We start from the raw sequence: 13,537 nt of genomic DNA, 5'->3' as shown, positions 1-13,537 counted from the left end.
TTTGGGTGTCATTAGACACCCCTGAGCAAAGGCAATGATGGATTTTGCTGCCTGGCTGATGGAATAGTTTTTAATGGCACTGGCATGCAGGAGGGTCCCCCTGCAGTGGGGTTGTCCCCAGTGAGGCAGGGCTGGTCTTGGGGTCAGATCTTTCACCACCTCTGGAGAAAGCTGCTTATTGAGGGAGACAAGGAGACCTTTGGGGCTGCATAGACAGAGACCTCCATGTGCCCAAGGCACTCGGTTTGCAAGATAGAGGCAGACAAATGAAGCAGGGAGAATCTCCACGTGTCACAAGACTTGGGGTTGTGATCATCGGCTTCCTTTTAAACTTCTGTGGGCAAACAGGAGGAGAGCAGCATAACAACTCCTTGCAGGTCTCTGTAAGTGGTTTAAAGCTGCTGCCACACATGGTTGAGGAGATGAGGAGGTAGGGCTGTGGGCTACTCTGCAAGGGCTAACACATGTCTGAGCTGGGGACAGACAGTATTTGGCCTTGCACTGCGTGCAAGGTGAAACAAAGGCTTGTGCCAGAGCTCACAGGCAGCTCTTCAGGCTGTGTCCAGGCACCATGGTTTGACCTCTGGGATGACTTTGCTGCATCCCAGATGAGAAACACCTAGAGCCTATAGCAGCTGGAGGGTTAAACTGGGAAGGGAAGCAGCAGCAGAGCATCCATCTCTTGTAAATGAAAGAGCAAACCAGGGGTGAGCTGCAGAGGACCATTTCCGGAGTGGGGAGGGGGAAGCTGCAGTGAGCAAGGACGGAAGAGCACATGGTGAGCCTGAGCTGCTTGTGCCTGTGGCTTGGCACTGTGGCCCTCTCTGGTCACCTATCAAAGTGCTTGCTCTAGGGCAGGAATAGCTGCTTCCTCTCTTGATCTCTGAAGATGGATTTATCTCCCAGTGTGAGCAAAAGGCCTTGAGCTTGGAGCATCTTGCATGCTCAGGAGGCACCTGGCTGCCTCTGACAGCTCTTCAGTGGATTTGGTCTAACAAAATGTAGTTAAGCATCCTCTGCTGTTTCTATGTCGTGTCTGTTGGCACCTGAGTGGAAACACAAGCTGCCAATGAAACATAACTGGTTGGTAGGTGGGCCTGGGCTGGTAGCCAGCCTGAAACTGTAGCCTGGTGCCCACTTCTGTCAGGGACAGGCTCCAGCTCAGGCCTGGCTGTGCTAGCTGGGCACAGATGATTGCAACTGAATAATAGAAACATCCCTTAGTTACAGTTTGGTGGTGCAGGGTGTTTTGCTATGGCTCTGCTCACCAGGCTGAGCTCTTCTCGGGTTTGTCCCCCTGCCCAGTTTTGGACCAAATTGTGCCTTGCTTTCTCTGCTACCCTTGCACCCCTGTGAGACCAACACAGACCTGCTGCATTCAGCACTTGGGGGTCCCATGGTGGCTCTGATCAGGCAGTCAAGTAGCAGTGCCCCAGCTCTGCTGCCTCCCTCCCAACTTCTCCTGTCCCCTCAGAAGGAAAAGCTGTGACTTTTCCGTCTCTTCCATGTGTTGGATATGATTCCATGGTCACCAGCTGGATGTGTGAAGGGGAGGCCCCAGAGGCAGCACATGCTGCAGTCCCATTGGCCAGCTGTACTTAACTGGGAGCTGTAAATTCACTCCGATTCTAAAAATGTGCCTGATACACCTACAGGCACAACCATGTAAGATTGCTGCTCACAGAAACTGAAAGGTTATTTGGTCTATGTTGCTCCCTTGCAAACATGTGTGGGTGCTCAGCTGTCTGGGAAGCAGTTGTGTTTTCACACTGATATTCCACTGTTTCCTGCTGTGAATATTTCTCTCAGTGTTCTCATGAACCCATCCAACAGATATGGAAGCCCACAGTGTTTCCAGTCTCTGCTGTGTGGAGGGAAGGGGAGTTACTGCTCTTCTCAGTGCTTGTAGTTGGGCAGAAGTGGCTGCAGAGGCACCAACAGGTGGCATGTGCTTGGTGCTCCCTGCATCCCAGGGATGTTTCTTTGATTTTCCCAGCAAGATTTTCTCCGTTGATTGCATGCCCATCTGTACAGAGTGTGGATGGTTTGAATCAGGTGATGGGTGGCAGTGGCAGAGGTGCAGCCTCCTGGCCTCTCCAGCACCAGATCCATGACCAGCCCCACTCCAGGATCATCTCTGCCCTTGCTGATCACTAGCATCCCACTGCCCATGCGTTACTGGAGCAGAGCATAGAGCTGCTGGATCTAGCTGGGAGCTGGGGGTACACAAGACATTCCCAGTTCTGTCTGTTTGGGAGTTTTGTCACCTTTGTGTATCTGCAGTGGAAACACCAGACTCCTACAGATCCCTTTCCCAAATCCTGGATGGGGACTACCAGCCCTGGGGTTCAGGATTTTGGGCAAGCCCACGGTTTGCCTCCCCTGCCTTCATCTGACCTGGCTTGTTGCAGCTCCATGGCATCAGCACAGCATTTCCAAGCCCTCCTTTGCTGGCAGAGCCCATCCCACAGCTGCCTGTGCACAGCATCCAGCTGGCTGGAGGAGCTGGGGGCTTCCCGAGGGGCTCCCCGGGACTCCCCTCCCCACAGGGTGCCTTTCATCTGCTGCTTCACAGATGTTGGGCTTGGCTCGTGTCTGGTGTGCATCGGTTACAACGCAACATCCTGGAGTCTTTGGCAGAACCAACTTCAGAGCAGCTGTCCTGAGTCAGCCTGGCGCCCAGGCAGGAGCTGTGGGGCCATTCCTGCTCCCTGCAGCGTTGCCCTGGGGGTCTCAACATCTTCTGTGCCCACGTGAGGGGGTTTCCCTTGCAGAGGAGGTCAGTATGTGGCACAAACACGTGTGCCTGCGTGCTTCATGTTTACCCAGGAACATGCAAACCAGAGGCAGCTGCAGACTCTGGGCTCTCTGCCCCATCAGCCAAGTGAGCAGACCATGCACTTCCCCAGCCTCCCTCCCTGGGGGCAGGACAAGCAGCTCTGTTATGGTGGCGCTGGTGAGGCGATAGTGGCCGAGGTCTGGCCTTGCTCTGGCAAGGTACCCAGTGGCAGTCAGGTACTCCTGACAGTACTGAGTGTTTATTTATCCATCCCTCCTTGCAGTGCTTGGAATGGGTCAGCTCAGTGCTGCTGGCTCCAGCAGTGTCCCTTCAGGGAGCACGACAGGTCAAACAAGTACAGGATCTGCCCCAGGCACGTCCCAGGCAGCCACTGCTCCTGCTCCATTTCTAGGCTCTTTCTGTTTTAGACAAGTGTTTGCCGGGAGCACTCCCTGCCACCCAGCACAGCATCCCTGTGTGCTTGTGCCTCAAAGTAGTCCTGCAGCTTGGCCACATCCTGCTTCTGCTGGCACAAAGCCCTTGGAGCCAGGAGGGCTGCTGGAGTCTTTGCTAAGAAAGACCAGCTCAGCACTGGGAAGCTAAAAGGAAGAGTGAAGGTCTGGGTTACAGCATTCCCCTTGGGAATCTGCTGGTGCTTGCCAGGTCTTCGCACCTCTGCCAGCCTGCAGACATTCCTAGTTGCAATATATTCATTTTCGGTTTATTTTTTTTCCCAAACAGGAGACAATGTCCTTTAAGTCACCTTTTCCCCTCAGCTGAGCTGAAGCTGCATGAGCCACGCTGCCAGCTGTGCTGCTGGAGCATGTCCTGGGCTCAGCACACCTGTGTGTTCCATGGTGACAAACCACCTCCTGCCATCACCCCACACTTCTACTGCTTTGGGTCTTGCTGGGGGCTGAGGAGCCCTGAGCTGAAGGTCATATGGTGAGGCAGCACCTACTGTCTGCTCCCTGTGCTGGGGACAGGATTGCCTGCACTTTGCCCAGAGCAGGGAGGGGGTCAGCACCTTCTGCATGCTGCTGGTTGCTCATTAGCAGAGCTTTGATGGACCAGGAGCACCCAGGAGGTGCTGGAGATGCTCCTGGCCTTTGTCTAGAGCAGAGGCTGGCTCTCTGCTCCATTGGTTAGTTTCTTCATTTCCCTGTGTACATTGCTGGACCTTACTTACACTTAATTCCCAGGCTGGCATCCCATTCCTTGAGGCCAGCTCACTTTGGTCTTTCTCCTGCCTGTGCAGATGGTGCTTGCAGGAGTTAAAGCCCCTGCATGGCTCAGGGCTGCTGAGGGCAGTAGTATATTTTCCACCTAATTTAACCTTTTTTTTTTTTTTTTTCCCAGTAATAATACATAGGGATTTTTTTCCACTTTTGGCCTTGCCATTTTGGAACAGGCCTAATTTGGGACCGGTGCTGAGATGTTGGGCATGCTGGGTTTACAAGGGGCAGCATGGCAGGATGTTGCCAGCTGTGCCAGCCTGAACCCATATGTGCCTCAGAAGGAGCATGTTGCTGCTGTGTGTGCCAGCTGTGGTGTGTTTGCTCTCCAGCAGCAATGTGAGTAATGCTGGGCTGCACAGCCCAGGACTGAAGGTTGGAAAAAAGTGTTCAAAGTGGCCCAACAGCCTTTGGGATCAGGCCTGGTTTTGCATTTTATTGGTTTTATGTATTTTTTTTCTGCTCAGGCTGTGGAAGTGTGCTGTGCTTGCAGGGAGTGCTTTCGCCTGGCAGGCTCTGATTTGGTGCTGCTTCTGTGGCTCCTGCCCCTCACTGCATGAGAAAGGATGGTGGGCTTGAGCTTGGAGGAGTTTAGAGCAATCACATTCCCTTGGACCAAACAAATCCCTTTGGAGGGAGGGAGAGAGAACCAGGCAGCACCTCATCAGAGGGCAGGAATGACAATGGAATGTGATGAGCTGAGAGCTGTTTGAAGAAGTGAGGATGAGGATTATGCAATAAATCCTTTGCAGTATTGATAATAATATAAAACAAGTGTTGCAAAAAGCTAACAAGAATGAAATGCTTAGGCTGGTGGTTGCAGGGACCTGGACACGGATCAGCAGCAGCCTGGGATGGGGAAGGCTCTTAGAGGTGTGTTTTCCTAAAACCTCCCTCCCTGTGCCTGTGTTGGAGGAACTTGTCCTGTTGCAGGAGCTTCCAAGGATCAGGTTGATCTTGTGCATGCTCTCTGCCTTTGGAATGTTGCTATATCCCCTGTGGGTGACATGGAGCAGCTGGGGACATCAAGGGCAGTTTGTCCTTCCCAGGGGGAAATGGATGGTTCCCCAGTTTTGGTTACAGAGGAGTTAAATGAGGCAGTAGGTGCACATTTGCATGCTTTGCTAACCTGACACTGTCTCTGCAGGAAGCTGAGGGGTTTGGGTTCCTCAGACAGATACTGGCAGAATTAGAGCAGGATGGCAAAAGCTGTGGGGGTGCTGTCTGGCAGGACACGTTTTGATGCAGCTGTGTTGGGGTTTGGGTTTGCTGCAAGCTGAGGCCAGCAGCTTCTGCACTGAGTCAGCTGGAGCTCGAGGAGGGCACGTGCCAGTAGATGCCAAGGACTTCCCTGCAAAGCCACCCAGTTCCTCAAAACGTGGCCTGAGGCATTCACACAGCAATGTGTGTAGTGCTGTAATTACAGTGGTATGGAGGAGTGGGCAGGCTCTGCAAGCCTTTAATGGCAGTGCCAGGGCACAGGGCTGTGTTCCACAAAGCCTCTGTCACTCCCTGAATAAACTCCCAGGCTTGTGCCGAGGACTTTCACAATGCTGGATCTTGCTCTGTGGTGGCAGCTCAGCTGCTGGTGGGACCTGGTGGGCCTCCTCCTCTCCCCGTGTAGCAGCCTGTCTTCGCTGTGGCAGGCTTGGTGATGTGGGCAGGGATTAAGGTGAGTCCAGCAGTTAAGAAGGACAATCCCAAACTGAATGTAATTGCAGGTGAAGGGAGGTCCTGCATGCCTCCTCCCTGAGCCCCCACACGTGCTTTATTCCTGCTTCAGGTGCAACAGGCAACTCCTTTCATTCCCTGCCAGGAGCAGCATCCTGCTGTGCTGGGCACTGCCTGGCACCCCTGACCACCCTCTCTTTGCCTCTGCAGGTCCAGAAGCAGTTCCCAGCCAGGCCCCCGGCATGACGGACGCTCCGAGGGATGCCGGCCCCAAGCAGGCAGCACCGGCACGGCCGGAGAAGCCGGCTGCAGACTTCGGCTACGTGGGGATCGACGCCATCCTGGAGCAGATGAGGCGGAAAGCCATGAAGCAGGGCTTCGAGTTCAACATCATGGTCGTGGGTGAGTTCTCCCCCAGCACCAGCTGCCCACAACGTGCTCAGCGAGTTGTTTTTGTTCTTTTGCGGTGACGTTTGTCCTCTCCCGAGTCTGCCTGGGCTCAGCTTTGGAGTCCCTGCCTTAGGAGTCAGTGAGCCCTGCTCCCGAGGAGCTGGCTGGAGTCCAGCTGTCATTAAAGCTGTTGAGATGTGGCCTGTGATCCCACTCATCTTCCTGCATCTCAAGATGTGTTACCCGTAGCCATGTCCTGGAGGTAATGTTAGGGACATGGCCTCTGATCCCACTCATTTTCCCCCATCTCAAGATGTTTTCTCCGTAGCCATGTCCTGAAGGTGATGCCTCAAAGGGTGTTGGGACACACCAGAGCCTTGCAGGGAGCTCCTTATCTGCTCTCCTGGGAGCCCTGCCCTGGTTTGAGCAGAGAGCTCAAGGGGATTGCACTGCTGAAATACCAGACCCCCCTAATCTTCACTGGTATTTCCAGCAGTTTGGGTAAGATTTCTGCTTGTGAGTTGTTATTTTTATTGTGCTGTGCAGCTCAGGCAACCATGCTGCAGGTACTGGGGGAGAGCTGGCATGTGTGATTTTCCAGGGGGAGTAAAGACCCTCAGGAGGGATTGGTGTAGCTGGGCTGTTCAGCTTGAGTGGCTTCTGCCACTGGGGGCTCCTTTGGAGAGCAGAGGGCAATGAAAGCATCCCAGAGGGTGTCCATATACAGGGAGGGAGAGTTGTAAAGGTTATGTGTTCAAATCCTGCTGCCTGCAAGCTCCTTTTCCTCAGCTTTCTGAGGTGGATGGGATGAAGGAGCTTTCTTTTGGCTAAAGGCCATCACCACTGCAGCTTTGGCTGGGGTGTGGGTCTGTGCTCCTCCAGCCCCTGGGCTTCTTGTGCCAGGGTCTGCACTAGGTGGACACTGTGGGAGAGCAGATGAGGGGGAAAATGGAGGAGAAATGAGTGTTTTCTGCATTTTCCCAGCAATTGTCCTGGCCCTGTGGAGTCCCTCATGTGAGCTGGGCTGTGCTCCTTGAGGCCAGGCTATCCAGGCAGCAGCTCTCCCTGACTGAATCTCCTGGGGAGATGCTCAAGGTGATGAGAAGAGTAAAGTCCAGGCCATGGCCTGTAGTGTGGTGATGAAGTCTCACCATCCTGCTTCCTATTGCCTGGAGCTATGTAGAGCTGCAGGGTTGTGCCTTTGGGGTGGGAGCTGCAGCAGCCTGGGAGGCTTCCTGGGGTTATGGGAGGGCCTGATCCAGGGTTTGCTAATTCTGGAAAGATGTTTGGGTGCAGTGAGTGAGTTCTGCTGCTGCTCTGTCTTTCCCATTCTGATACTTTGGTACACAAATCGATCTGTGGGGAGGGCTTCCCAGGCTGGGAGATCTCTGTGAGCCTGTTTGCTGCAGAACCAGTTCTTGGAAGGCTTTTTAACAACCCCAGCCCTTTGCTGCCAGTGGAGCAGCACTCCCAGGGCAGAGGGATCACATCACTGATCCTGAACATCCACAAGTGAGATTGCACGAGCTGAGCCCCCATTTCCCTGCCCAAAGGGGCACCCATCCCTCTGTGAGCCAGCTGTGCCTCGTCTTTCTGCTCTGCAGATGCAGAGGGATGTGTAGGAAAGGGCCTGGCTTTGCCTTGGCAACACTGTGTGTGGTATGAAAGCCTGTGCTGCAGCACGGCTGGAAAACATTGTTCTTCCCTTGGCAGGCTCTGGGCTGACTGTTTACAAGCTGGGGAATTCATGGCAGCATAAACAAGTCGAGCTCTGGCCCTCCCAGAAGATGCAAGGAGGGATGCAGGAGGAGCAGCACCTCGGGGTGCCCTTGGGGACAGGGCTGAGGCTGGGAGGCAGCAGCCAGCCCTTGTCCTGCTGCGTTTCTGTAGGGGACAGTTTGGCTTTGAGGGATGAGTTTAACTATTTTATTCCCATCTAGTCTAAGCTGCAATTGAAATTGTTGCAATCCCTGTTTTACAGTAGGGAGATAAGGGGAAGGAGGCCACTTTCCTCTGGCTGCAACAGTGATGCGAGGGCTGGAAGCCCTCTGCTGTGAGGATAGGCTGAGAGGGTTGGGCTTGTGCAGCCTGGAGAGGAGAAGGCTCCAGGGAGATCTTGTGGTGGCCTTTCAATACTTGAAGGAGCTATCAGAAAGGACAGGCTTTTTAGCAGGGCTTGTTGTGACAGGACAAGGGGTGATGGTTTGAAACTAAAAGAGGGAGAATTAGACTAGAGAGAAGGAAGACATTCTTCACTATGAGGGTGGTGAGACACTGGCCCAGGTTGCCCAAGAGGGGTGAGAGATGCCCCATCCCTGGAACCATTTCAGGGCAGGTTGTTTGGGGCTTTGAAAAACTTGCTCTAGTTGAAGATGTCCCTGCTGACTGCAGAGGAGTTGGACTAGATGGCCTGGAAAGGTCCTTTCCAACCCAACCCATTCTATGATTTTCTCATTCTCTTGTGTAGGAGCTGGGAATTGAGTCTCCTTCTGTGGCTGGAGAGGAGGTCACTGCCTGTACCTTGTCCTTGTGATGGTGCTTCTTTGAAGCCCTCTGCCCTGTGTACTAGGGTCCCTATTCAGAAGGTTTTCACCAGCCTAACTGGAGGTCTAAGAGGTGGCTTGAGACTGAACCCCATACCCTCTAAGGCTGTGGAGATGAGAAAAAGATGTCTTAAGCTTAAGAAAAAACCCCAGAGCCCATCTTTTGCATTGTTTTTGGTACTGAGCAACTAGAGGGAGCAGAGAGCTGGCTTGGCACAGTGGAGCTCAGCCTAGTTTCAGCCCAGGGAAATGTGCTGGGCTGCAGACCAGCGGAGGTGGGAGCAGGTCTGTCCAGCACTCAGCCACCCATCCCGGGGTTGTTAAGTCCCTGTCATGGCCACAGTTTGGAGCAAGATGTGATATCCACGTGACCATTGTCAGCTCTCACCTCTGGTGCCCTTCCAGGCAGGGTGGCTTGGGCAGGAACAAACACAGAGACTGTCAGGAGCCCAGGCAGAGTCACCCTGCTTCCTCATCTGACAATGAGCAGTGCAATGAGAGCTTCACTTTGCCTGTCTGCATTCGTAGCTCCAGACCTATTTGTGCTTGGCTCATGTGTTTGTAGGCAGCAGACATCCACGAACACCTGAACAGAGCCTGGTCCAAGTGTTTGTTCTACAGCCCAGCTGTGATAGTGGCTGGCAAACAGAGTGGACTGCAGCGTGCCATCAATAGCATTGCAAGCTCAGCAGTTTGATCAGGGAGGGGACTGGACAAGGAGATGATGCCCAGTGCTCGTGTGCTGATTAACTCTACTGTTGGCATAGCTGGGTGCCTTTGGCAGCCTGGGTGGGTCACAGCCCTGAAGGATGTGGGTGAAACCCTTGCTGACTCTGTGCTTGGAGTCGCAACAACCTCATGCAATGCTACAGGCTTGGAGAAGTGTGGCTGGAAAGCTGCCTGGTGGAAAAGGACCTGGGGGTGCTGGTTGACAGCCAGCTGAAGCCAAGCATCTGTTCCCTGGGTTTTGAGGATTTGCTCTGTTTTCTTTCCTCTGCAAAAATTGTTCTCTGAGCTCATGGGACAACTGGTCTGGAGATCTGAGAGCTGCCATTGTCCTTTCTGCACAGATTAGCCTCAGCTCTGGGATATAAGGCATGAAAATGCTTCTAAAAACTGTATTTTTCTGAAGTTGTGGAATCTGTTGTGCTTCCTGGGGTGTTTGTGAGATTCAGAGGAGCTCCTGGCCTAGACCTGCTTAAAGGAATGTATGCAGCCAGCTGCTCTGATTGCAAAAGCCAAGTCCAGCAGGGAAGCAGCAGCAGATGCTGCAGGGCTGAGTTTTGGAAGACTGTTGTTGCCATTAATCCTGTCCAGCTAAGGGTTGCCAAACTGCTCTTAAGTCTCCCCTGTGGGGAGGCAGCAGGAGGTTAAAGGCAGAGATGTGTCAAGATGCTCCTTCCTGGGGTTCCCTGGTCCCTGTACCCTTCTTAAGGGCTGCCAAGTGTCACCACAATCCTTAACCATCCCTGCCAGTGTGTACCTGTCCTTGGGTTTGCTGTGATTTCAGCTGTATGCAAGGAACCAGCTCTTGACCTGCTCACTCCCAGCAAGCTGGCTACAGTGGGGCCAGGAGAGGTGCTTGCTGCCCTCAGGGTCCTCCTGCCTGGAATGGACAAAAGCTCCTCGAGCTGAGGGGGCTTCAGGGAAGCAGCTGCCCCTCTTACCTCCCTCCCACAGGTGCAGTGCAGGTTGAGTCCCTCAGTGTCCTCATCCCTGGCCCCTGAACAGAACAGCCCGGAAATGAGCAAGTGCTGACTCTGGTTTGTCCTGCTCTCTTCCAGGTCAGAGTGGTTTGGGGAAATCCACGTTAATCAACACCCTCTTCAAATCCAAGATCAGCAGGAAATCTGTACAGCCAACCTCTGAAGAGCGGATCCCCAAGACCATTGAAATCAAATCCATCACTCATGGTGAGGCTCTGCAGATCACACCTGGTGCTTTGGCTTTTGGTCCTGCTCCAGGGACTTGCAAGGGTTGTGGGCCTACACAAAACTTCGTCTCTCATCTCTCTGAAGGGGCTTTTACTGTCTGTAGATGCTTGCAGGGCTGAGACAACATCCATTTTTTTCTTGATACACCAGGATTTACTCAATTGTGATGGAAGGGAACAAGTGAGGTAGCCATGGAGGGTGGTATTTCAGGGCAGATGTGTTGCTTCCATCCCTTTGGAGGGCTGATTTGTGCCTGTTAGAAGCTGGGAAGGTGTGTTTTTCCCCTCCAGCTGATTTTGGGCTTTGCCAGAGCACCCATTGACAGTTGTCTCTCACACGCTGTCTTTCCTATTCAGAGATTGAAGAGAAAGGGGTTCGCATGAAACTGACAGTCATCGACACCCCAGGCTTTGGAGACCACATCAACAACGAGAACTGGTGAGCTGCTGTGGGGACCAGTGCAGAGGGAAGGCAGCCCAGCCCCAGGGCATCCTGACCCGGAGCTGGTGCTGAGGGCTGTAGCCCAGTCCTTTGACACCCATGCTCTGTGAGGAGCAGAGCAGAGAGTTGTGAGTGGCAGCACAGTGCCATGCTCCCCAGGGCTGATCCTGGCTGCTGTGAGAGGCCACAAACATCCTGCTGTTCTGGCCATGAGACAACCTTTGTTCACTGCTGGGAGCCAGCTGTGTGCCAGCCTGGCCGGTCCTAGGTGCTCACTCATGTGAGTTCTGAAGGCTGAACTCTGCCAGCAGTCCCTGGACAGTGGCTGTGCAGGATGCCCACCCTGGGCTGGGGCAGGGCTGGCCTGGTTGGTCAAAGCAGGTGTGCCAGGTGGGCTGGATTGGGTTTGTGGGGTTTGATGCTGCTCTTGCTCCTGCGGTGTGTCATTGTGCAGGGAGCCAAGAGATGCTCCCAGCCCTGCCCTTGCCTAAACCAGCCTGTAAATCCCCTGCTGCTGCGCTGTGCGAGCTTGCCAAGTGGTGAGCATGTGAGGTTTGTGATTTCCCAGCCACCCACAGCTGCTGTAGCAATGGGAGCTGATAAGAAGTGAAATGTTCCCTGAGTGAGTGTGTTTTGGTTGGTTTGGTTTATGGGCTTCTGCAAGGTGCTGAGCATCCCTGGCTCAGCTTTAGTCAGACCAGGTGGGGGAGGTTCAGGGTGGTCCAGATCCCTCAGACAAACCCATCATCACGTGTTCCTCTCTCTCTGCAGCTGGCAGCCCATCATGAAGTTCATCAACGACCAGTATGAGAAGTACCTGCAGGAGGAGATCAACATAAACCGGAAGAAGCGGATCCCAGACACGCGGGTGCACTGCTGTATATACTTCATCCCAGCCACTGGCCACTCGTACGTACCCTGCTGGCCCCCTCCTGCCCCTGGGCTCAGGCACCTCAGCTGCTAGGGCTGCCCTTGCAATCATAGAATGGCTTAGATTGGGTTGGAAGGGACCCTTAAAGGTCATCTAGTCCAACTCCCCTGCACTGAGCAGTTACATCTTCGACTAGAGCAGGTTGCTCAGAGCGTCAAACAGCCTGGAATGGTTCCAGGGATGGAGCATCTCCCACCTCTCTGGGCAACCTGGGCCAGTGTCTCACCATTCCCAGTCTTCCTTCTTTCTCATCTAAGTCTCTCCCTCTTTCAGTTTAAAACAATCTCCTCTTGTCTTGTCACAACCAGCCCTGGCTGGCTGGTCAAAAGTCTGTCCCCAGCTTTCTTACTGGCTCCTTCAACTACTGAAATGCCACCAAAAGGTCTCCCTGGAGCCTTCTCTTCTCCAGGCTGAACAACTCCAACTCTGTCATCCTGTCCTCACAGCAGAGGGGTTCCAGGCCTTGGATCATTGTTGTGGCCACTCCCACAGGTTTATATCCTTCCTGTGCTGATCTTTGGGATCACCCCATGTTCCCTGGGGAAGCTTTCCTTCTTAGGGCTGTAGCATGTGGAGCCCTCACAGTAGCACAGCAAGGCTGCCATACCCCAGGGAAATGTGGTGTTGCCTCTTTTTATGGGCCATCAAAAGCCTCCCTGAGCTTGTTAGCTTCTTGATTTGCTTTGGCCACCTTGCTTGCTCAGCCAAGGATGGACACCAATCCCTGAGCCCTCAAATTGGCTAGAAAAGGTTGCCCTTGCAAACAGAACTTTAATCTTTTCATTCTGTGCCCCTGCCTTTGTAAGGGGAGAGGCCAGGGTTTTTTTTTTTCCTGCTACCAAGGGAGTGAACACCTCACCCTTTAAGGGTATTTTGTGGCTTGTTTGACTGGTCTGCAAGTGGGATGCAGTTTATTCAGCAAGAGCTCTCCTGGCTCTGGCACTTCTCAAGCGACAGCATCAAAGGCTCAGATCTCACTCTGTTGGTTTTTTTCTCTCTTTGTTTTTTTTCCCCTTTCCTAGGCATGCAGCCTGAGGTAAAAATCTGGGGCACCTAAAGCATCTTGAAAAATGTGCCTTAAAGTATCACAACATAAAATGAGACCTGAGTTTCCTTTTGATTGGTGTCAGTTCCTTCCACTTTTGGCTCTGTCTGGGGGTGGATTTTTTGGGGTCTGTTTTCAAAAGCAAACTTAAGCTGCTGGCACTGTATTAATGTCAGCATTTTCCTCTTCCCCATGTGGAGATTTATTCCAATAGAAAAGGCTTTGTTTTGCTTCTGTCAGTGGGTAGACCAAAAATGCATCCTTCACTGGAATAAAATGACTGCCTGGGCCAGTTATGCTCTTCCTGTGTAACCAGCTGGTGACTGGGAGCAGAGGGGACGGTGAAACCTTAATGGTTTCTTATGAGAAAGCAGAAAACATTTCAAAGGGAGATGACATTTTTAGGCCAGCCTAGTGTGTTGGTCCTGCTTATCTCAGCCCCAATCTCCAGACCTTGCCTGTACAGGTGGGGGTGTTGCAGCATTCACTAGGCTCAAGCTTCTCCTCATCGCTTTGGGTGTTTAACTCTTAAAAGCACTTCCAGTGGTTAAACTCTGCAGCCGCCCAA

General features: G+C 53.1%; 1 protein-coding gene across 1 annotated transcript in view; it reads left to right on the top strand.

Moving 5' to 3' along the window:
* SEPTIN9 (septin 9) overlaps window positions 1-13,537 on the top strand; it is a 70,282-nt gene that overhangs the window by 46,245 nt on the left and 10,500 nt on the right. The window contains exons 3-6 of the mRNA XM_054393676.1: window positions 5,896-6,087; window positions 10,403-10,531; window positions 10,909-10,990; window positions 11,765-11,902. Coding sequence (XP_054249651.1) covers window positions 5,896-6,087; window positions 10,403-10,531; window positions 10,909-10,990; window positions 11,765-11,902 — 541 coding nt within the window. The remainder of the gene's footprint in view (window positions 1-5,895; window positions 6,088-10,402; window positions 10,532-10,908; window positions 10,991-11,764; window positions 11,903-13,537) is intronic.

Source organism: Indicator indicator, chromosome 29, assembly GCF_027791375.1.
Source record: "Indicator indicator isolate 239-I01 chromosome 29, UM_Iind_1.1, whole genome shotgun sequence".
Lineage (NCBI taxonomy): Eukaryota > Metazoa > Chordata > Aves > Piciformes > Indicatoridae > Indicator > Indicator indicator.
The sequence above is the reverse complement of the archived record's forward strand: the minus strand, read 5'-3'. Positions and strand labels throughout refer to the sequence as shown.